The 24,549-nt window shown below is 42.0% G+C and overlaps 1 protein-coding gene across 1 annotated transcript; it reads left to right on the forward strand.

Annotated features, from left to right (window-relative positions):
- Positions 1-959: 959 nt before the first annotated feature.
- Positions 960-15,390, forward strand: LOC308293471 (C-type lectin domain family 4 member E-like). Its single transcript, XM_080736009.1, has 6 exons — positions 960-1,117; positions 5,197-5,241; positions 11,585-11,713; positions 11,834-11,979; positions 13,625-13,737; positions 15,111-15,390. Exons 1-6 carry the CDS (start codon positions 970-972, stop codon positions 15,253-15,255), a joined length of 726 nt encoding a protein of 241 aa, XP_080592135.1. The 5' UTR covers positions 960-969; the 3' UTR covers positions 15,256-15,390.
- Positions 15,391-24,549: the final 9,159 nt, after the last annotated feature.

Raw genomic sequence — 24,549 nt, forward strand, 5'->3', positions numbered from 1 at the left:
AATCCGTATTTTACGGGACGGGTGGAAACCCTAGGAATAACTTCCGGGTTATTCCCTTAACATGGGAGTGGATGGGGATTAATGCATCTCTGTCTCGTACTGTCACCGGGAGGGGGTCCACCCTATGTTCCCCAGGTTCTATGTTCCCCAGGTTCTATGTTCCCCACTCCCCCTCCCCACAAAAAGGTTCTATGTTCCCAAGGGTCTAGGTTCCCCACCCACCCTCCAGACAAAAAGGTTCTATATTCCCCTCTCAACCAAAAAAAGGATCTTCTGTAAAGAAAAACAAAATGTTCCCAACTCAAATGCAGGAAATGGTGGGACATTTGGGCACTAAGAACAAGTGGGCAATCCTAATTTAGGTGCCCAGTTGCCCAGATGTCTCCACCCCTAAGTGCCCACTCGTCCAAATGCCCACATATCCCTATTGCCCAAATGTCCAGGTATACCCACTCGTCCACAGTCATAACAAAAGTATGGTGTCCAGATGTCCCACTCCCTAGTGCCCCCTGTCCCCCTGTCCCACTAGTATTCGTAATTTATCCACATTATTGGGTGTTTTGAGTTGTTATTAATAATTAGAAAGGAATGTTTACTGCATTTTTGGATGAGTGGGGAACATAGAACCTTTTTGAAGTTGAGCGGGGAACATAGAACCTTTTTTGTGGGGGTAAATGGGGAACATAGAACCTTTTTTGTGGGGGTAAATGGGGAACATAGAACCTGGGGAACATAGGTACGGTCCCTCCGGGAGTTGGTGAGAGGCGTCATGTTACCACAGAAGTTACGAGCGCAGCTTCAAAGCCCGGCCCGACCCAAAGCCCGTCAGATACGTTAAGCTCCACCCCCGATCACACTTCTCCTCCACGCCTCCATCCAATGAGAAACATGAAGAGGAATACCTCTGTCACTGCCCCCTGGACCAATCAAACAATGTCAGGTTCCTAACATCCAATAAATCAAGGCATCATGTTTGCTTCTCTTCAGTCCAGGCTTCAGTTCACCATGAAGGCTGCTTTGCTGCTTCTCCTGCTGCTCTGTGTGTCTGCAGAGGCTGATGACCTCCGCTATGAGGTCACTGCACTGTTCCAACAGCTGAAGAGCCAACTGGAAGCAGGTCAGGACACTGACGAATGAGCTGGTTTTAACCCATTTAGGCCTAAAATTATTGAATGCTTTAACCTGTGAAAAATAGCAGATCTACAAGCTCGCAGCGCGGCACTCGGTGCCGCACTGTGAGCTTGTATATCTGCTATTTTTCGGTAGTTAAATCATAAAATAATAATACACCATAATGTGTACCCGTTCTGAATGGGTCTTAACCACTTAATTTATTTTGTGACTCTTTAAGTTGCTCTGTTGCCTAAAATCAGGGGTTTTCAAAGTGGGTGCCGGGGCACCCTGGGGTGCCTTAACGCCGGCACTCCAGGGGTGCCGCGAGATCATTTGATCATATTTATTTGGAATTTATTTGGACACTAAAAAAATATTTAGTATCATTTTTAAAGTACAAAGTTATTTTCAGTCGGTTCTAACCAAAATGGCTATTATTATCTCAATGTTTTCCCAAAATATGCCATAAATATAAGGTGCTGGGAATGACAATTAATGTAGAGGTGCCTCGGATGAAAAAAATGGGTGCCCTGAACCAAAAATGTTTGGGAACCCCTGGCCTAGATTCATTTACCTCTGCTCTAAAGCCCTCCTTAGCTCTCCCAATCAAACTCCCAGGAGAAAAAAGTACTCACTTATTTTACTTAAGTAAAAGTATTAATAGCCTACTGCACTGTAGATGTACTCTGTTACAAGTAAATGTCCAGAATTCAAAATGTACTTGAGTAAAAGTATGAAAGTATTGGCATCAAAATGTACTTAAAGTACCAAAAGTAAAAGTACAAAATGTTTGAAAATAGCAGATCTACAAGCTACAAGCTTGTAGATTGGCTCTTTTCAAATAGCCTATACTGTATAAAATACGGCTAAAGTGGCTAATGTATGTTTTACAATATTATAATTGATATCTGTAAAGTAACTAGTAACTAAAGTTTTCAAATAAATGTAGTGGATTAAAAGTACAATATTTGGATCTGAGATGTAGTGGAGTAGAAGTAAAAGTACTGATAATTGGAAATACTCCAGTAAAGTAAAAGTACCCCAAAACTGTACTTAAGTACAGTACCTAAGTAAAAGTTACTTTACACCACTGCCACTGTGTGATTTATACAAACTAAGATTACCATAAATACATAAATGCATTATGTTTATCACTGTCTTATTGATTCTATATCAGCAGTCAGTTTAGCAGGAGAGGAGGGGGGGGGGGGACATGCTCTCATCTCTCTAATCGCGTCTCCCATCTTTCCACCTACCCTCCAGGGGAGTCAATTGGGTATGGCAAGGGTATGCAGCTGCCATTTTAGGGGGGGAAATAAAAGTTACTTTTAACTATAGATCCATGAATGTCTCTTTGTCTATCTGTGCTGGTTATTATGTTGTTAAATTACAGTAAAATAATAACTACAAATGCAAAATGTTACAAAATGGTCACTTTAACAAGGTATTATAATTATATTCTCCCCATCTTGACAGAATGGTATATTCCCAGGTTCCGCAGGTCAGCTGCACAGGTGCAATACATTATTGTTAATTGTGGCACGTTTACTAACATGCCAAGTTTAGCTGCACTTGAACAACCGTTCCAGGCTGCCATATCCAGCCCAAGAAACCGTAGAAACATGAATGAAATGCACATCTTAAAATTAATGTATAATGCCTGTTGCTAAGATATGGCAACATGACTGCAGTGTCTTGCACGCGCGCAAAGACCAGTTATGTTGCCATACCTTAGCTTTTTCTGAGCTGACGCCACTGTAACCTCTCTCTAACACAGCCTGTATGAGTTCATTTGAGCTCAATGTTCTGTAGTTAAAGTCACAGGCTTGTTTGTTCAAAGCGGCCATTGTTGCATAACATCCCAGCAATGATCGATTCGAGTGCTTGTTACTTTGATCTGAGGCAATATATGCACAGTCATGTTGACAACATATCCTCCACAGTATTACTTCTCTGGTTTTATGGACATTAAGTTTGTCCAAAACAACCAAGTCTCAGGCCCCATATTCACGAAAACGAGTACTGAGTAGACTGAGTAGTTTCCAAAACGTTCACTGTACAGAGAGAATCGTCTAAAGAAATGTGTGTGTCCACATGAATCCACTGAGAACCCAACCAAACCACTGACAATGCTGTAGTGCATATGCCCGGCCTGTGCGTGGCGCTGTAAAGTTGCCACAAAGCACCAAAAAGTGAGAAGGAGAGAGCATTATACTTTTTTGCCTTTCTTTGGCCCAATTCCAATCCATTGACTTGCTGAGTCACTGACTTAGCCAAAGTCAGCGTGCGAGTTCACGTTGGGGCATAAGGGCTTGAGGGTTGTTCCAATGTGAAATCGGTAAGTCTGTGAGGGTGCGGGAACGCCCCTTTTTGTTGACTTTCCGTAAGTCCGTACATTTGCAGCCTTTGACAAAGGAATTACCCACAGTTCATAGCGTGACTAGGGGAATCCTTCATGAATCACAGTTAGAAAGTCAACAAACAGTTGTGCTTTCTCACTGTTCAAAAGGAAACGGAATGGAAGATATATATTTAGTTGAAAAAAAATTGCAAAGTAGATACAGTATAATTATGGAAATGCTATCTAAAATGAATAACATTACAAACCCTAATCTAAACCAAAATGAAAACAAATGTGTTAACTTAAATATAATTATAATAATAATCAACAATCACAACCTTCAAAGCAATGACTGTAAATAAGGACAGTAAAGCGTTTTCAATGTGATGTAAAGTGTCATGAATAAAACACTCATCTAAAGTGCTGTTCCGTTCCCTTTGGAGCCGAGTCCCCAGAAGTTCCTTTGCTCACCACTAGGGGGGTGTACCCTCAACCTCAAGCCCTTATGTCAACAGGGTTTAGGGAGGACATTGGAATTTGGCCTTTGTATCATGTTCACTTGTTGCTGACGGAGGTAGAGTGGGAGGGAGGGAGGGAGGCGTGCAGGTTGCTGTAACAGCCCTATAGTCTAGTAAATCTAGGGAAAAAATACACTTAGGTTGGACAAAATTGTATTATTTAGTTTTTCAACTGATTCTGTTAGGAAATTAGGTCTACTAGCCAGGATCACAAATCTACCATGATCTGCTCACTGCAAATACCCACAGTGGCCAAATCAAGTTGGGCTCCCATCGACTTTCTATACATACCCAGAAAATAAATCTGCTTTAAGTAGGATGTGAGGGGTCTAACTAGGGGTTTGTCATGATGCTGAATCGATTGCAAGCATTTGTTTTGCACAAAAAACATTCCTTGGGCTAAAAATTGCCCCAGAAAATGATGGTTTAGTGATGAAAAGTGATGAGTCATCAAAAAAAATCATCTTTTGTTGGCGTTTTCTGGGGCCAATGAATGTTTTTTGTGCAAAACAAATGCTTGCAATGGATTCAGCATCATGACAAACACCTAGTTAGACCCCTCACACCCTACTTAAAGCAGATTTTTTTCTGGGTATTTTCCTCCTGTATAGAAAGTCGATGGGAGCCCAACTTGATTTGGCCACTGTGGGTATTTGCAGTGAGCAGATTATGGTAGATTTTTTTATCCTGGCTCGTAGACCTAATTTCCTAACAGAATCAGTTGAAAAACTAAATAATACAATTTTGTCCAACCTCTGACTTCATTTTATCGGACTACTATCTGACTTCATTTTATCGGACTACTATCTGACTTCATTTTATCGGACTACTATCGCACTCAGCAGCACAAACACAACGCAGGGAGGAGGGGGCCTCGGAGCATGTGGGTCTGGGAGAGGTTGTGCTGCAACGTCATAGCTTCAGGAATGATGCGTATTGGGCCGTACATACGAAGACGCTGTCTCCGTGTGGCAGAAAGATTAAGAACCTGCACGTTCTCGCCTGGACACCCAGATGACACCCAGATGTGTCTGAGAGGGGGGCGAGGGTGGGACGCAGCACAGCTGTTGTTCTTAAAGAGACAGGCAGACTGGCTGCTTTGCAAGCACAAAAGCCTTGAAGGGGAATATTATTGTTGCGTCTTTAATATCTGTGAATATGATCAGGTTTATTGTATCCGTTCAATACCGATATACCTATTTCTTTTTTTTCTTTTTTTTTCAGATATGGCTTCCAAGATGGGAGAGTTCCAGACCAGCCTGAATGAGAGTGAGAAGCTGATAAATACATTCTGTAAACCAGTGGTTCTCAACCTGTGGTCCGGGACCAAATTATTTTGGGGGGTCCCCAAATGAACTTAATGTGCAACATTGTTTTCTCACTCAACAGTAAACAAAACCAACATCAAGTTTAAGTCTATAGAGGGTATACATTTCTAAAGGATACTTTTAAAATGACAAATGAAACGTTTGCCAAATTGTCAAATATTAGAGGCAGAAATTGTGAAAATAGGCGATCTTGCGAGGCGTTGTGAGCATGTATATCTGCTATTTTCACAATAGAACCGTGTTATACAAAATGTAATGTCTCAACTCTTAGTTTAGTTTAGTTTTAGTTTAGTTAAGTTTAGTTTATTAGCACATTATTATAAAAAATAGAACAATACATATTGAGGATATAAAATACTGTGCAAGGAGAGGAAGAAGCCAATCAGGCTTATTTGGAATCCTTTCCTTAAAGGACAACTTTAGTTTTTTACAACAAGGGTTCATTGCGACCGTAAGGTCGCAGTTTAGTATCAAAACCTCCACCGGCCGTCCGTCACGTCACACGTCACACCTTTGCCCTGCTCATATCTCCGCATCAGTATGACATCACACTGCTGACATCAGTATGAACCTTTGTGTACGTTACTGTGGCAACAGTCTGTTGTTGCTGGTCTGTTAGTGTACGTTAGCAACCACCTTAGCAACCATGGTTTTACCCTAGCAACCAACTGTTTACCCTAGCAACCAACTGTTTACCATAGCAACCATGTTTTTTTACCCTAGCAACCAACTGTTTACCATAGCAACCATGTTTTTTTTACCTAGCAACCAACTGTTTACCATAGCAACCATGTTTTTTTATCCTACATCCCTCCATATATGGAGATAACCGACGAATCTCACTAAGTCTGACCTCACAAGCCCCATATTTGGACACGAACAACATATAACTCCATATATAGAGACATAGCTGCTGACATCAGTATGACATCACACTGCTGACATCAGTATGACATCACACCGTACACAAATGACCCTTATATAAGACCGGCATTATCTACCGACAGATTGTGGAGATAAGCGACCAACGGTCGCTTATCTCCCGATTAGGGAGTCTTACTGGTATTTTAGATTGTAATTAAAGAATATAAAAGATGAGTGTTAAAACTATTTCATTTACTTCCTTCTATTGTTTTAGAGATTTTTATTTCAGTGATTGGGGGCATGCGTACAAGTGGCTAAATATGTCATTTTACACAGAATAAGCCCATTCCCAAGATACAACACAACCTTTTATGGTTGGATGTGACTTATGGGGGCTAGAAGTGTTACTGTAAATAGCAATAAAGAAACTGCTGGCTTATTGTGTCTAAAAAGACATATTTAGCCACTTGTACGCATGCCCCCATGCGTACGCATGCCCCACATTTTAGCACGGTAAACACGATAAAACAATAGAACGAAGCAAATGAAAACATTTTAACACTCACTTTTTCTTTTCCCTAATTACAATCTAAAATATGAACCCTTGTTGTAAAAAACTAAAGTTGTCCTTTAATGAAAGAGGTCATTCATTTAACAAATACAAGTTCACTAGGAACAAATACAATATACAAGTTATGTAAGAGCAGCTTGGCAATAAAGAAGTAAAACACAGAAAAAAAACAGAAAAAGATAAAAACAAAAAACACATTTGGTAAGAACACATCAGTAGATGAATTCAATACAGTAAAGAAATAAGATATTGTTTCATACGTTTCTTAAATATTGACAAGGATAGAGATGACTTAAGTGATGTATCGAGAGAGCTCCACAATTGAGGGCCTCTAAATGTAATAAATAATTGATGTTTTGTGGTACGACAAAGGGGTCGATCAAAATCATCTCTATTCCTTGTAAGGTAGGAGTGAATGTCAGAAGTAACCTGAAAAAAAAATAAAAATATATATATATATATATATATATATATATATATATATATATATATATATATATATATATATATATATATATAAATATAACGATTGCATTCACCACGGCTTCGTAACTCGCGCGGCCGGCCCTGGCCCGCTCTTCGCGGCCACTCGCGCCTGCGGCGCTCGGGGGCGAAGAGCAGGACCAAGGTCCGCTGGCCTTCGCGCCGCTTGCAATGTTGTGGACAATCGAGCGGCTCCGCCTGGAGGACGTTGTTGTGGCGACCGCTTGCTCCGCCCCGTGCGGCACCACGAGTGCTCCGTTTCTCGACCGCCCTGTTTCTCTAACAAACCGTGACATATATATATATATATGAAAAGAAAGGGGAATGTCTTGTTTGCATTTTTGAAACATAAATAAGCAGGTTTGAAAAACTTTTACTTTGTCTATAGGTGATATTGAATATTTATGTGAGTGTGACATCATCCTCTGAAACCTCATTTGAATGATACGTTGAATGATTATTGCTCGTCATGGTGGGGGGGTCCTCAGTTAAAATATGATTGGGGGTCGCGGCCTGAAAAAGGTTGAGAACCCCTGCTGTAAACAACAAGTTGTTTCTTATCAAAGAACAGGAGTGAAAATCAAGGTGTAAAAGGAGTTTACTTTGGAGAGGAAAAATCAGACACAGGCAGACAACAATAGAGGACCCATGGGGGTCCGTAGAGGACCCATGGGGGTCCACAGAGGACCCATGGGGGTCCATAAAGGACCCACGTATGGTCCTCTATCCTATAAGGTTCCTCTCACATGATGGAGGTTTAACCACTGGCGGAACAAGTCAGAACCGGGCCCGTAAGCAAGCCACAATGATCAGGCCCCCGCTACCGCTCGGCACAGTTTATATGCATTTCCGCTCATGATTAACCCATGTGTAAACAACGCACTGCTGAAGGCTAGCTGGCTTGTGTTGACAAGTGATTGATGATGCCATGATGCCATATAGTGTGCACCGATGGGCAGCTGTTGATGATGATAAAGTTTTAAATGGGCCCACCTGCCCCTCCTAGTGGCGGAACACGCAAAGTGCATCCAAATCCTAATAAACTAAAGATGATAAGATCCATGTGATCTGACCATAGCTGAGGGCCGGGCCCCCGCGTTCCGCGGACCCGTAAGCGGCCGCTTATACGGACGCTCCGCCCCTGGGTTTGACCACGGTATACGTATGAATTACAGTATAACCGTGAAACTCTTTAATTCAGGGGTCTTCAATGTTTTCAGGCCAAGGGAGAGAGAGATGAAGCAGGGAACCTGTTCCTGTTCATAGATTCCATATAGTTTCATTGTTTGACAGCACAACCATCATGGTATTTTGGATTCATGTCAATTTGTGTTTTCAGATATTTAACCACTTGAACCGTCAATACTTAATAAACTTGACCTTTCACTCTGTACTTAGTCTGCTCTTTTCCTCCTCTACACCAAAGCTCTTTGCCAAAAAATAGCAGATCTACAAGCTCACAACGCCTCGCGGCACGAGGCATTGTGAGCTTGTACATCTGCTATTTTTGGCTAAAGTTCTCAGAAAATGGATGCTAGGGTTCAAGTGGTTCGTATAAAAAAAGGAGAAAAAAGGTTTCTATCACACAAAGATTTGGAGGACCCCCTGTAGTAACTCTGAGGACCCCCTAGGGGTCCTGGACCCCCTGTTGAAGACCCCTGCTTTAATTGGTTCTGAGACACTATAGGGTCTTCTCTGTATATTTCCACTAGCCAGACCCAAGCTTGTTGTGTCCACACAGTGATGTGATATACAGTAAACATATGGAAACAGAGTCACACATCAGTCCATATTAACATAGTAATATATTTATCAATAAAAATGATATGATATTAACTACAAACAAATCAAAAATATCCTATCAGAAGCTATACTGCAGGAAAGGTATTGAGAATATATTAGAAAAAAGAAAGAAAAAATACACCACAAGTCTGAACTGATTCTGTCAAGAAGGACATTCCTCAGATAAAACTGTGCACAAAAAGTAAGGAAACTTGACTTAGGTCCATTATATCTCCTCTTTAATAATACCAATTGGTATTGTGTTTTATATGATTTTTTATTGGCGATTTGTCTCCTTTGCAACGAGGTACAGCTTGTAAGCATCGGGCATTTGTTGAATGAGCAACACAGCCAAACGTGTGGGTAGCGCTTTCCCAAAATTTGCCAACATTCGGTCAATTATATCCCCCCTTTAATTATGCAAACTGTGTTTGATATCATTGTTATCGTTGATTTGTCACCTTTACAACGAGGTACAGCTTGTAAGCATCAGGCATTCGTGGAATGAGCAGCACAGCCAAATGTGTGGGTAGCGCCAACCCAAAATTTGCCAAAATGTCCTGTAATACTGTTCCTTTGGTATTCACCTTTGTAGCTTGGAGCATTGAGGAGTGCACTCTCCCACAGTAATAAGAACAAAGAAAAAAACTAAACACATATTGGCCATGTATATGTTACAGTCAGTTTGGGTAACTCAGTTAGATTGTGGTAAGAGCGCTCGTTTTGTAGTTCACCACACACCAATCACCACCAGATGGCGACAACAGCCCATGCAACAGCCATTCACTAGTGTAGGCGCTGACATCACTCGTTTGCGACTCTCTTTCCTTGTTTATTTACTAGCCTAGCTCGGCTGTGTTTAGCCATTAGCTTACTATGCCTAACTCTAACCCTAACCCTAACCTTAACCTCAGTAAAACTATGCCTAACCCTAACCCTAACCCTAACCCTAACCCTAACCTCCGTGGGCCGACGCTACGTTGTTGTTGCCTTTGTTGTGGATCAAAGCGACCGCTTGTTCCGCCCCGCGCCGCACGACGAGCGCTCCGTTTCTCGATCTAACAGTTTCTCTATCTAACCGTGACATATACACTTTATTAACACCCAAGCGGCCAAACTCGTTCAGTAACGAGATAAGGCCACTAGGGGTCACTCTGCCAGAAGGAGTTATCTCGTTCCTCAACGAGACAACAAAGGGTTAACTGTGCAGCATGCCGCGTGCATGTTGTGTTCCCTGTGAATGACCCTAGTCCATACGTCACACCGTGGCTCGCAGAGAGAGAAAATGGCGCGACTAGGCTGCATTGACTTCCATTCTAAGCTGAAACATAAAAAGGGCTTTATCTATGAATAAGGTGCAAAGAACGCCAGGGAAGCAGAGATCTGATTGTTTTCACGGCGACACTTTACCGCGATGGTCGGCCCCGGTTTGGATTTTAGTTTCGCGAGCGTTTGTAAACAAATGGATTTTCTTCCTCAATCGTCATTGGACACTCACGTGCACACGCACGAAGTGCACGTGAGTGCACGTGGAGTGCTTGTTACTTTGATCTGAGGCAATAGCCTTTGCACAGTCATGTTGACAACATATCCTCCACAGTATTACGTCTCTGTTTTTATGGACATTAAGTTTGTCCAAAACAACCAAGTCTCAGGCCCCATATTCACGAAAACGAGTACTACTGAGTAGACGGAGTAGTTTCCAAAACGTTCACTGTACAGAGAGAACCGTCTCAAGAAATGCTAGTGTCCACAGCATACCACTGAGAACGCAACCAAACCACTGGAAATAGCTGCAGCCCTAGTCGAGATGAGAAGAAAGGAGAGATAGAATGTGAAAGGATTACTACGTTAACGTATAAAGGAAACTGTTAACTTGTTAACTTTGATGTATTTTGAATAAAATATGTAGTCACATCTGTAATTAAAGTGTTCTATTATGATGAGAGCTTTACATAGCTATAACAGGAATGATGTGTACACACACAGTGCACATTTTACATTTAAAGAACACAGACATTTTTCTTAAAAGCATATCACCAGGGGTCTCCATATATGGGTAACTTGTCCGATATACATGGTAAATGGTAAATGGACAATGGTGCATTTATATAGCGCTTTTATCCAAAGCACTTTACATAGATTGTGCATTACATTCACCCATTCACGCACACATTCATACACCGGTGGCGGAGGAAACCATGCAAGGCACCAACCTGCTCACCGGGAGCAATTAGGGGTTCAGAGTCTTGCTCAAGGACTCTTCAACATTAACTCAGGGGGAGCCCGGATTCGAACTGGGAACCCTTCGTGCTCTAATAACGGTTTCTCTACCCCTGAGCTATGCCGCCCCATCACTGGCTGGATGGCCAAGACATGGTGCGACCTCACCCTGAGGCGTCTTACTAGTATAGAGTTATAGAGTCTAGAGTGTGTTATATGTAGTTATAGAGTCTAGAGTGTGTTATATGTAGTTATAGAGTCTAGAATGTGTTATATGTAGTTATAGAGTCTATAGTGTGAATTGTCTGGGTCAAACCCAGTGTATTGCTGGATGGTTTATGATTTCTTCTCTTTCTTCCAGATTTTGCATTGGTGAAAAATGACCTGGCCAACCTGACTGCACGTTTCAATCAGTTTGAGTCCAGAACCAACCCACTCATTGAAGAAGACCGCAAGAAGAGGGAAGAAGACCGCAAGAGGAGGCTGTGTGGTCAGTGAGACATCAGTGTTTTTATTCTCTGTTACATCATGTTAATCATTTATCATTAATCTGAGCAAATGGAGAGAAGAAAACGTTGGCGTGACTAAACTTTATTCTTTTTGTTTTTAGAGTCTTATGGTTTCACGTGGGACGGTGGAGTCAGAATGTGTTACTTCCTCTCTAGGCCTGCTGAGAGTAAATCCTGGGCTGAAAGCAAACTGTACTGTCTAGAGAGACAAGCTGACTTGATCATCATGAACAGCCAAGAGAAACAGGTGTGTGTGTGTGTGTGTGTGTGTGTGTGTGTGTGTGTGTGTGTGTGTGTGTGTGTGTGCGTGTGCGTGTGCGTGTGTGTGTGTGTGTGTGTTGTTTAATTCATTCAGTCATTCTTGTGAGTAAATTTATATTCAGTTTTAGTCATATTTTACTCATCTGAAATGTTTTAGTCGACTAAATCTACAATTGGGTTTGTCGACTAAAATGTATTTTGGCGGGCCTTGTTGTCGTAATGGCAGATTTTACACTTGGTTGGTTAAGTGCTGAAAATGGCCGATCTACAAGCTCACGTGTTGTGAGCTTTTAGATCTTCTATTTTGAGAGTGCAACAACCGAGTGCCACCAAACATAAAAAAAACTTGTCTTTTAGTTCTACTGGATCTCTTCTCCACTAGTCCCTCTCTGACATTTTTGTCTAGTTTTTAATTGACAAATGTCAATGACTAGTTTTAGTCATACTAGCTTGCTTTTTCACCATTCCGTCAATAAAAAAAGGGAGTCAGTCATTTATCTCCATTGTTTTAGTAGACAAATTCAACACTGCAAAAAGTTTAATTGGTAAAATCTTGTTATAATGTATATGTATGGAAGAATCAATCCAACTGTCAAATCTGTATGGTACAGTATGTTACAGTACATGTACAGTAATGTGTATGGTACAGTATGTTATAGTACATGTACAGTACAGTATGTTACAGTACATGTACAGTGGTTGGAGGTGGTCTCACTACACTACCTACTCAACCTACTGGTTGACAAGTAGCCCTGCCTGAAGCTCTTCAGTTCAGTATCTCTCCTACTAAAGGGCAGATTCCCTCTTGGTTGAGCGGCTAAGGTTTGGTTACCCACGCGGCAGACCTGGGTTCAAATCCTGTGTTCTAGTTGAGACCTCTGTCTGGAGAAGAACTAATTTGGGTCCTGCTTAACCTTCCCTATCAGACTCACCTCACCGCTACTCACCAGTTAAGAGTGGGGTGGCTCAGAGTAGATGACAGAGTACAGCAACTTGCAATGGGCCTGGTGTACAAGATACACTACACCACTATGATACCCATGTACCTGTCAAAATACTTTATAAACATTAAGGATGTCCATAATTACAACACCAGAGGCAGCGCCACAGATCACTTCCAACCCAGAGTAAAAACCAACAAAGGGTCAAACTCGTTTTTCTGCTATACCACCAAAATGTCGAAAGCCTTACCGAAGGCCATAAAGGAGTGTGGATCACTAGCATCCTTTAAAATTGCCCTGAAAAACCACTTACAGGCAGCAGCCGTTCGCAACTGGTAAAAAAAACTAACCTAGCCCAGCCCTACCCTCCCCTGCCCCTTCTTTGTATATGCTTACTGTTTGTTTAGACTTACTGTTCTCTTTTTTTGTTTTTCTTTACATATCTACTGCATAGTACTGTGTTCTATTTGTCTGTCATTCAATGTTATATGAGATACTTAAATGGTTTCCTGTGGAAATAAGCTTAGTCTTTTCATGGATCTCCTTTTAGTAGACCTTGTACCAGTGAACTGTACCGTCATGAAACTGTACCTTTTCCTATGCAAACTTCTAATAAAGTCTTCAATCAATCAATCAAAGACATGAAACTTACTGATTGTAGCTTTAAGTAACCACAAGCTTTTCTTCCAGGACTTTGTTGTCAGAGTTGTTCCCAGCGGCACCAATGTGTGGATTGGTTTGAGTGACAGACACACAGAAGGATCCTTTAAATGGGTTGATGGAAAACCTCTGAGCTCACCAACGTAAGACTTTACCTTCATTAATAATAACAATAATAATAACCAGAAGACACCTCAGGGCGACAAAGGGCGAGGTCGTGCCATGTCTTGGCCATTTGGCCAGTGATGTATATCGGACAAGTTGCCCATATATGGAGACCCCTGGTACCCATATATGGAGATTAGAGTTCTCAAATTCTGCCAGAACCCGACCATATCTGAATTTCCCTCGCGGGAGGAGTAGGTAACTATTATTACCATACCCGAACCTGACGTTTTTTGGGCCGGGTAGGGCCTAAAATGTATGCTAACTAGTAGGGCCGGGTAGGGCCTCGGGCCTGCCCAGTTAGGGCCCAGTTAGAGCCCAGTTAGGGCCCAGTTAGGGCCGGGCCTTCATTTTCAGGCCCGTTGAGAACTCTAATGGAGATCCATGTGCCGTATAAGGAGATATGCTGTGAGAGCCCAAACATGCTTACTCAGTTATTCATTATGTGAAAGTCCTATGGCGTCTATGACATCTGACATCATATACGATCCCTTTTATGCCCATACATGGAGATCCCTGTCGGTAGAACCCCACACAGTGTTAGTGTGGTTCCCCTGACATCAGAGTGATGTCAGAGCGACAAACCCATAACACCGTAAAAAAGTGTACACGTCCAGACAGACAGAGTCAGCATGTGCCGTTTCATATAGCCTACTAAACTACGACAATAATGATGATGATGATGTGTTACATAAACAGTAAGGCACGCACGCACGCACGCACGCACGCACGCACGCACGCACGCACGCACGCACTCACACACTCACACACACACACACTTAGTTGGTGTGTGCAGACAGACAGTTGGTGTAGAGACATGAAGTTACACAAACAGTTAATGTACACAGATGATTAGATGACAGACAGACAGACAGACAGACAGACAGACAGACAGACAGACAGACAGACAGACAGACAGACAGACAGACAGACAGACAGACAGACAGACTGACTGACTGACTGACTGACTGACTGACTGACTGACTGACTGACTGACTGACTGACTGACTGACTGACTGACTGACTGACTGACTGACTGACTGACTGACTGACTGACTGACTGACTGACTGACTGACTGACTGACTGACTGACTGACAGACAGACAGACAGACAGACAGACAGACAGACAGACAGACAGACAGACAGATCATTCATATCTAAATGGTATCTATATTATCATTTGAGGTCAGGATTAAACATTTAAAACAGATTTTCACAATATGTTCATCTATAGTATAACATGGCCCAAATAGACTCCAGGGTTTAAGGGGTTAAACAACTAAACATTTAGAGATCAAATAAATCATTGTAAATGTGTTGTAATGAATGACATGTTGTTTATTTCTACAGGTTCTGGTATCCTGGTCAGCCTGATGACACTAAAGGAGACCAGGACTGTGTTTTCTATGTTAATAGTGGAGGGTCTAATATAGGATGGGTTGACACTACATGTTCTTCCTCTCTCCGTTGGATGTGTGAAAGAGTTGTTCAGTGAAACCTCATGGTCACTGTATCACCTCTGTACTGAAACATGGATTAATGTCACTGTTAAATCAACACTGAAACATGGATTAATATCATTGTTAAATCAACACTGAGGTTAAATAAATGTTTTACAGTGTTCAATCAATCATCATTGTAACGTTATTATTACCACTAATTTGATGTACATCAGTGGTTCTCTGAGTTATTAAGGGTTCCTTGGAGGGGGTTCCAGGGGGTTCCAGGGGGTTCCCAATACCTAGCTTGAAACACTTATGTTGCAATGATTTTTTCTCTTCAATGGTCTGCGATGCCATGGTCTCCACATACCTCCATGTAATTTATAGTGCACGGATCGTGCACGCCCATGCCTAGATCATGCACCACGTGTGTAGATGCTGTTCACAGCTTTCAAACAAAAAAATCCGCTTGGAAATCCGTTCAGGCATTCATGATTTATCAGCCATTATGTTTTCTTCAGATGTAAACAAACAATTGGGCTGCCATGTTTGAAAGAATGGGTTGGTATGGGGGTTAAACATGCAATTTCGCGATCGCGATCATGGCTAGTACACTGTTGGAGGTCCAAAAAACATTTTTGAAAAAAAAAAAAACGGCCCAAACTCGGGAAACTCGGGGTTGGCACAGGGGTGGTACCAATACAAACTTGGGAAACTCGGGTTGGCACCAGATGTGTTTAAGTGTCCTGCTAACAAATCTAACAATAGAAAAATGATCTATTAATCGATCTATACATTCCATAATCCATGTCTGTCCGTGTCCGTCTGTGTGGTTAGTATGTGATCTACATCAGCCAGGGGTTCTCAACCTTTTCAGGCCGCGACCCCCAAAATAATCATGTTTGAACTGGGGACCCCCCCCCCCCCCCCACCCCACCCTGCACAAGCACTTGAGATTGTAACAGTTGGCATTACATTTAGTTTTACTCCATCTATTCCATTGTGAAAATAGCCGATCTACATGCTCACAACTCTCACGGCGTTGCGAGACGTTGTGAGCATGTAGATCGGCTATCTTCACACTTTCTGCCTCTAATATTAAAAAGACTTTAAAGTCCTTAAATTGTGTCACTTTAGAAGTGTGCAGATACCATGTATACAATTATACTGTATGTTGGTTTGTTTGCTGTTGAGTGAGAAAACAATGTTAACATTTAACTAATCATCTTAGGACCCCCCCAAAATAATTAAGGGACCCCTCTGAGGGTCCCGACCCACAGGTTGAGAACCACTGATCTGGCTTGTTAAAGGGATATTCCACTTTCAACAGGGAAACAGCATATGGGCTTTTCTCCCCACTCACACCCATTGTAACTTCAAACTCCATTTTAACCATGATAGGTTCATTAAAAACACCTGTTATTTTTTTCTGGTGACTCATACTACCCTCCTAATACGTGAGCAGGCCGTGTTTTATCCATAACTTTTTTTCATTTATTTTTAATAATTATTTGGGAAAATGGAAAAAATGAAATACAAAACAATATATAATAAATACATAACGAAAAAACACGGCCTGCTCACATATTAGGAGGGTAGTATGAGTCACCAGAAAATAATAATAATGTGTGTTTTTAATGAATCTATCATGGTTAAAATGGAGTTTGAAGTTACAACAGGTGTGTGTGGGGAGAGGCCCTGGGCCTGGAGGGCCTGGTAACATTTACATCAAATATCAAAATATTGAATCAAGCAAATTACAAACTGTTCAGGGTGTTCATAAAAGCCTGATTAGACAATAAAATGACCAAAAGGTTTTTTTTTTTTAAAGTGAAATATCCCTTTAAGTGGCCTGCTAACTAGTAGCCTATAGCTTGTTTACCATTATGGTTATCCTGTTAACCAGCCTGCTCACTAACTAGTAAATCCTCTCCAGCAGACTCTGTTAACTAACCTGTTATCTAGTCCTTTAAACCCATTTAGGCCTAGAATTATAGCAAAAATAGCAGATATACAAGCTCACAGCGCGGCACCGAGTGAAAATTCCAATTTTGACCCGATTTTGATGCGATTCTATAAGTGTATTTTGAATCCTTCAAAGACTTTTTAAAAAACCTATGTTTCTATGTCAGCAATCTGGCCAGCCATCGTCAAAGAAAAGGTCCTTTTCACTTTCAACTGGAGCTCAGTTAGTCTGTTCTTGAGAGACTACTATGTCAGTGGTTGTCAAACTTTTTAATGTCTAGGACCCCCAAAATGATATTTATTTGGCCACGGACCCGCATCTCAAAATATTTAGTTCCAGGGACCACCCAGAAGCAAGATTTTAGTTACAAACGTTCGCTTAAAAAATACATATATTCAAAGATGTTCACACATTTTCATAACTTTTCAAAAATAGCAGATCTACAAGCTCACAGCGCGGCACTCGGTGCCGCGCTGTGAGCTTGTAGATCTGCTATTTATCACTGGTTAAAGCATTCAATAATTCTAGGCCTGAATGGGCTTTAGTAACCTCATCCACTCTGCTGACACTCTGAAACGCTGCACTCTTTGTACTCCAGTATCTGGCCTATACTCCTGTTCGCAATTTGGTGTGAGGGGAGTTTCTCACCTGAACTGAGTCAGTGGGTCCCTAGACATGAAAAATCACAGAGGTGCTCGTCCGCCATAGTGGCACGAATGGCGCAATGGCCAAATCAAATATGGCCGCCATCGGCTATAATGAAAATCCAACTTTTGTGCATATGCACAAGCAATACCTCCATTCTGACTAATTTGGGTGCGGGGAATTCATTTCTGATATTGTTTTGACCATTTTGAGTGATTTGGACCTTGAAAGGTCATGATCAAGGTCATTTTGTAATTCCGAAGACCATGGCCACAACTTGGCCATTGTTAGGAGTAAAAACAGGTGCTGTAGGTCTAAATCAACTAATTCTGACATGTATAATTCATTTCTGGTATTGTTTTGACCATTAAGGATCATCTTGTCTTTGAAATATCAATATCAATGCCATTTTTCAAAAACGTTTTTGTCTTTACTAGCACTTTTATTTTATTTTTTCATAATAGTTTGTTTTGTTTATAACAAAATACATACTAGTGATAAATATAAGTAAACACCCACATTTAACTTTAAAGGGGGACTTTAAATGGGTGTTTAAATGAGCAAATAAGACTATTAAATAAAATAAAAAGTGACAAATAAGATCACATAACAAAATCACACACAAAATTAAATAACAATTTCCCTCAAAGTGCACCATATTGTGATTCTGTGTATGCAAGTTAGTGTGATGTGCTTTTACAGGATGGATTTGCCATTGTTCCATCACAAAATATGATGCACAGAACTCCATCAGCAAGGCAGCCATAATGTTAGTGTCACGCTTCAGACATGTCAGGAGTGTACTAAAGCCAAAGTGTTCCATCCATCCATCAGAGCTTGACATTGACTTTTTGAGGCACTTGTCCTTTGGACAAGTACATTTCTCATTCACTTGTCCACTTGTCCGGGCACAAAAGTCACTTGTCCGGATAAACTGAGTCAGACATTGAAATAGAATGAATAACAAAAGGACTGCTAATGACCCTCCTTGCTCCCTCCACTCCATAGTATAGTATATGGGCAGTCCATAGTCTGCATACAGCACAAAGGACAAGCCTAATGTCATGACCTGATCCATGTTCTATTGGTTCTAGTCTTTCCTCAGGTTCCTTGGCTGTTGCAAGCACTAGAAAGGTGCCTTGTTGGTCTCAGCTGTTGTACTTCTCTGCTACCAATGCTGTGTCTTGTTCTGTCAAAGTCTTTGCCTCTCAGTCTCCATAGATATATTGTACTTGGTCAGAAGCCATAACTGCATGTTTAATCCCCACCTGGCCCATGCAGTCATCTCCAGTCTCCAAGGCATATGTGCCTTGATCACTGTTTAGCTAGTGGTGCTCCAAGATCAATGCACTGGAAGCATATCCAATTTTCACCAGTGCCATTCTGCAGCCAGTGCTTGTAAATATGGGGTGTAGTATAGCAGTTACGCGAAGGAGACAACAACTCTCTGGGGTCCGCCATAATTCCAACATCCCATTATTCCGACCATTAGGTTAGTGAAGGTTAGGGTTGGTTATAATGGAGTCAGTACATGCACCATGTGTCAGCCTCCTCAATCCTATTCAAGATGTCTGGGATCTCTACTCCAGCTTACTCTACCTTTGTCATCTTCATCAGAGACAATGGTAAATGGACTGCATTTACAGTATATATTGCTTTTCTCCAAAGCACTTTACAATTCACCCATTAACACACCATGAAACCATGCAAGGTTCCAACTTGCTCATCGGGAGCAGTAAGGGATTCAGTGTCTTGCTCAAGGACACTTCGACACATAACCAGGAAGAGCTGGGAATCGAACCTGGAACCTTCAGATTTCAAGGCAGGCGCTCTATACTGAGCCACTGTCGTCCGACAATGATGGTAACATTGCCACAGGCTTGATTGGACACCATATTCCGAACACACAGCTGGAGAACTGTTTGTTCTCCTCAGACACCCAGAATTTGGAAAGTTGCTGAGGGATGGATGTGTCTACTAGTAAGACGCCTCAGGGCGACATGCGTGCCAATTCTTGGCCATCTGGCCAGTGATGTGTATCGGAACAGTTACACATAATGGAGACCCCTGCATGATCAGGGGTCAACAATGTTATGTAAAAACATGCCAGATATGTCCTTAATATTGATGACATTGGGACAGGGATCTCCATATATGGGCATGAAACATATGTTAAAAGCCAAGCAGGGCCTTGGCGAGTTAGGGCCTGGGTTTGATGTCTGGGGATCCCCATATATGAGCATGAGGGGGTACCCTAACAGGGCATCAAAAAGGTAGCACATCCAAAACTTTAAATCAGTGGAGAATAAAGTACTCACGTTTACACTTTTTTATTGGCACAAACCAACAAGAAAGCTTAAGCGTTTCGGCTATGAACCTTCATCAGAGCATTCTGGGTGTGTCTGTCAGCTCTGTTGTCTCTGATGATGAGGGGCTCCCTGCAAAAGGGGCTGGTGGTGAAGAGATCCCAGACCTCGATCTAGATTGAGGAGGCTGGTGTTACATGTGGAGTCAATTGGCCCCATTATAACTAAACCTATCCATAACCCTAAGAGTTGTCGTAGTCCCCTTCGCATTAATGCTATACTACACCCTAAACATTCAAGCACTGGGGATGAAGGAGATCTGGCTGCAGAATGGCACTAGGGGTGCACTATGGCACATGATTCCACTGCATCAATCAGTCTCTCATCTTGGAGCACCACTAGCCAAGACAGTGATCAAGGCACATATGCCTTGGAGACTGGAGATGACTGTATGAGCCAGGTGGGGACTAAACATGCAGCTATGGCTTCTGACCGAGTACAGTACAATATCTTAAAAACTTTGGAGAAGCAAAGACCTTGACATAACATGGTAGCAGAGAAGTACAGTACAACTGCTGAGACCAACAGGGCACCTTCCTAGTGCATTTCTTGCCACCTGCATGCAACAGCCAAGGAATCCGAGGAAAGACTAGAACCAATGGAACATCGATGGATGGAAGGAACACTTTGACTTTAGTACACTCCCATGTCTGAAGCGTGACACTCGTCGATATGGTTGCTGGGCTGGTGGAATTCTGTGCATCATATTTTGCCATGGAACAATAGCAAATCCATCCTGTAAAAACACATCATACTAACTTGCATCATAATACACAATCACAATATGGTGCACTTTGAGGGAAATTGTTATTTAATTTTGTGTGTGATTTTGTTATGTGATCTTATTTGTCACTTTTATTCGTAAATAGCCTTATTTGCTCATTTAAACACCCATTTAAAGTCCCCATTTAAAGTTAAATGGGGGTGTGTACTTCTATTTATACTAGTATGTCTTTTGTTATTAACAAAACAAACTATTATGAAAAAATACAATAAAAGTGCTAGTAAAGACAAAATCGTTTTTGAAAAATGGCATTGATATTGATATTTCAAAGACAAGATGATCATTAACACTTGGGGAGCCAAACGCGTTCAGGGACGAGTTATGGCCACTAGATGTCACCCTGCCACAGGAAGTTATATCGTCGAGGGACGAGTCAACAAATAGTTAACTTTTCGAGACCGCAGCTTCCCTTTGCATGCCCTGAATCCATTACGTCACCCAGCCAGGGCAGGAAGCCCCCTGTCTCTCCCCACACGGAAGGATTTTACATGGCTTTAGATTCTACTTTGAAACATAAGAACGGCTTTATCTGAGAATGAGGTAAAAACAGCCCCATGGAGGCAGAGAGCTGATTGTTTTCACGGCGACACTTTACCGCGAATTTACCGCGATTTTTTTACCGCGAGTTTCGCGAGCGTTTGTAAACAAATGGAGTACCTCCTCAATCTTCTCTGGACACGCACGTGCACACGCACGAAGCTTGCGGGGCTCATCAAAACATAACGTAAGTCAATGGTGGCACCAGCAACAGCTATAAATGTTATAAACCTTGGCCGCCCATGTGTTAATGGTCAAAACAATACCAGAAATGAATTATACATGTCAGAATTAGTTGATTCAGACCTACAGCACCTGTTTTTACTCCTAACAATGGCCAAGTTGTGGCCATGGTCTTCGGAATTACAAAATGACCTTGATCATGACCTTTCAAGGTCCAAATCACCCAAAATGGTCAAAACAATATCAGAAATGAATTCCCCACACCCAAATTAGTCAGAATGGAGGTATTGCATGTGCATATACACAAAAGTTGGATTTTCATTATAGCTGATGGCGGCCATATTTGATTTGGCCATTGCACCATTCGTGCCACTATGGCGGACGAGCACCTCTGTGATTTTTCATGTCTAGGGACCCACTGACTCAGTTCAGGTGAGAAACTCCCCTCACACCAAATTGCGAACAGGAGTATAGGCCAGATACTGTATTATTGGCAAATAAAGTGACGTGTGAACTTTTCCCTTTTCTGGGCGTCATGTCAGATCTCTATTACCCTCGTATACCGCCTGTATCAGCAGTCTTTATACACTGTGATATTATGATGATGTACGGGGCAGACCTGAGGGTCTATACGTCTAATCTGGTTTTGGAAGATGTAAAGAAGATGTTTTATCCAACCAGACACTGTCTGACATTTCAATAGAATACACATGATCCAGCAGTTTCTTTTTTGCTATTTACAGCAACACGTCTAGCCCCCATAAGTCACATCCAACCATGAAAGGTTGCGTTGTATCTTGTGAATGGGCTTATTCTGTGTAAAATGACATATTTAGCCACATGTACGCATGCCCCCAAACACTGAAATAAGAATCTCTAAAACAATAGAAAGAAGTAAATGAAATAATTTTAACACTCATCTTTTATAGTCTTTAATTACAATCTAAAATATGAACCCTTCTTGTAAAAAACTAAAGTTGTCCTTTAAGTGTATAGAGGGTATCTGCAAGTTTCTAAAGTGAGGACGTTTTACTACTACTTTTTACTATCTCTAAAATGACAAATTAAACATTGGCCCAAATTATCAAATATTAGAGGCAAAGAAATTGTGAAAATAGCCGATCTACATGCTCACAAAGCCTCGCAACGCGAGGCGTTGTGAGCATGTAGATCGGCTATTTTGGTGACACACAGTGACGTGTGGAGTCCTTGGATGTGACGGCTAAAGAAATGGTGCGGGACGGGAGCGTGTCGCTGTTACTACATGTCATCTTTTCGACACCCGACTCTAACCCTCACCCTAACCTTAACCTCCTAGTCCAGGCGTTTCGGGCAGTATTTTGATGGAATCGTGCACTTTATGAAAGAAGCATGAAATTTGGCACACAGTTAAAACATGCCATATGGAACATTTTTGGCTATAGGGGCATCGCAGATTTGTCTTGGGAAACTTGTGGGAGCCAATCAAAGTTGGGCTCTCATAGACTTTACTATAGAGTAAAATAATACAAAAAATAAATATGCTTTAAGTAGCATGTGAAGGGTCAAACTAGGTGTTTTTCGGGATTCTGAATCCATTGCAAACATTTGTTTTGCAGGAAAAGCATTCCTTGAGCTAAAAACGGACCCCATAAAACTATGGTTTAGTGATGAGTCATCACTTTTCAAAGTTTTGTAGCGGCCATTTCTCGGAAAGGAATGTTTTTCGTGCAAAACAAATGCTTGCATTGGATTCAGAATCCCGAAAAACACCTAGTTTGACCCCTTACATGATGCTACTTAAAGCATATTTATTTTTTGTATCATTTTACTCTATAGTAAAGTCTATGAGAGCCCAACTTTGATTGGCTCCCAAGTTTCCCAAGACAAATCTGCGATGCCCCTATAGCCAAAAATGTTCCATATGGCATGTTCTAACTGTGTGCCAAATTTCATGCTTCTTTCATAAAGTGCACGATTTTTGCCTGAAACGCTCGGACTATCCGTGGAGTGAGTCACTAACCCTCCGGTCGAAATGATGGGCGTTCACAAAAGCGAGATTTCCCGGTGCGGGACGGCCCTGTGAGTGAGTGTCCTCTGAAAGGAGGTGTTTTACGGGACAGAGGGACCCGTCCCGTCTCCTGGTCAAGGAAGGGGGACACCGTCCACCCCCCCGAACCGGGAGGGCAACATCTGAGCCACTGAGACGGCAGAGATGACCCATCACACTCTGTCCTCCACACGTCATCACTCACCCAGGAGGGTGTGTGTGTGTGTGTGTGTGTGTGTGTGTGTGTGTGCGTGCGTGCGTGCGTGCGTGCGTGCGTGCGTGCGTGTGTGTGTGTGCGTGTGTGTGCGTGTGAGAGCAGGGGCATCACAAGGGGGGGGGGGGGGGGGGGGGGGGGGAGTGGGACTGAGTTACCAGGGGGGGCCTTCATTATTTTATACATTAGCTATGGTGCATGATCTAAGCATGGGCGTGCATGATCCTACTAAGCACGCTGTCTAAAAGTGGTCTAATAGTGGTATAGATTTGAACGTTTTTTTGTTGTCTAAACTTAAACTAGACGACTAATAGACGTCTAATAGTCGCCTAAATGCAGACCGTCTATATTTAGACGACTAGTAGACGTCTATTAGTCGTCTAGTCTAAGTTTAGACGACAAAAAAACTTTCAAATCTATACCACTATTAGACCACTTTTAGACGGCGTGCTTAGTGGGATCCTGGTACAGCCATTTTGAAAAGGCAGCGAATGAGTTTTAATAGGTGTAAAAATACAACTTCCAGGAAGAACCCTCTCTGCCTCATATCTTGACCAGGCTTCTCTCCTCGCAGATGAGTAAGCCTGGCTACGCGGCGCGAGGCTATTTTTCTAGGGGAGACA

This window comes from Nannobrachium achirus (assembly GCF_963921795.1).
Source record: "Nannobrachium achirus genome assembly, chromosome: 10".
In the NCBI taxonomy this organism is placed as follows: domain Eukaryota; kingdom Metazoa; phylum Chordata; class Actinopteri; order Myctophiformes; family Myctophidae; genus Nannobrachium; species Nannobrachium achirus.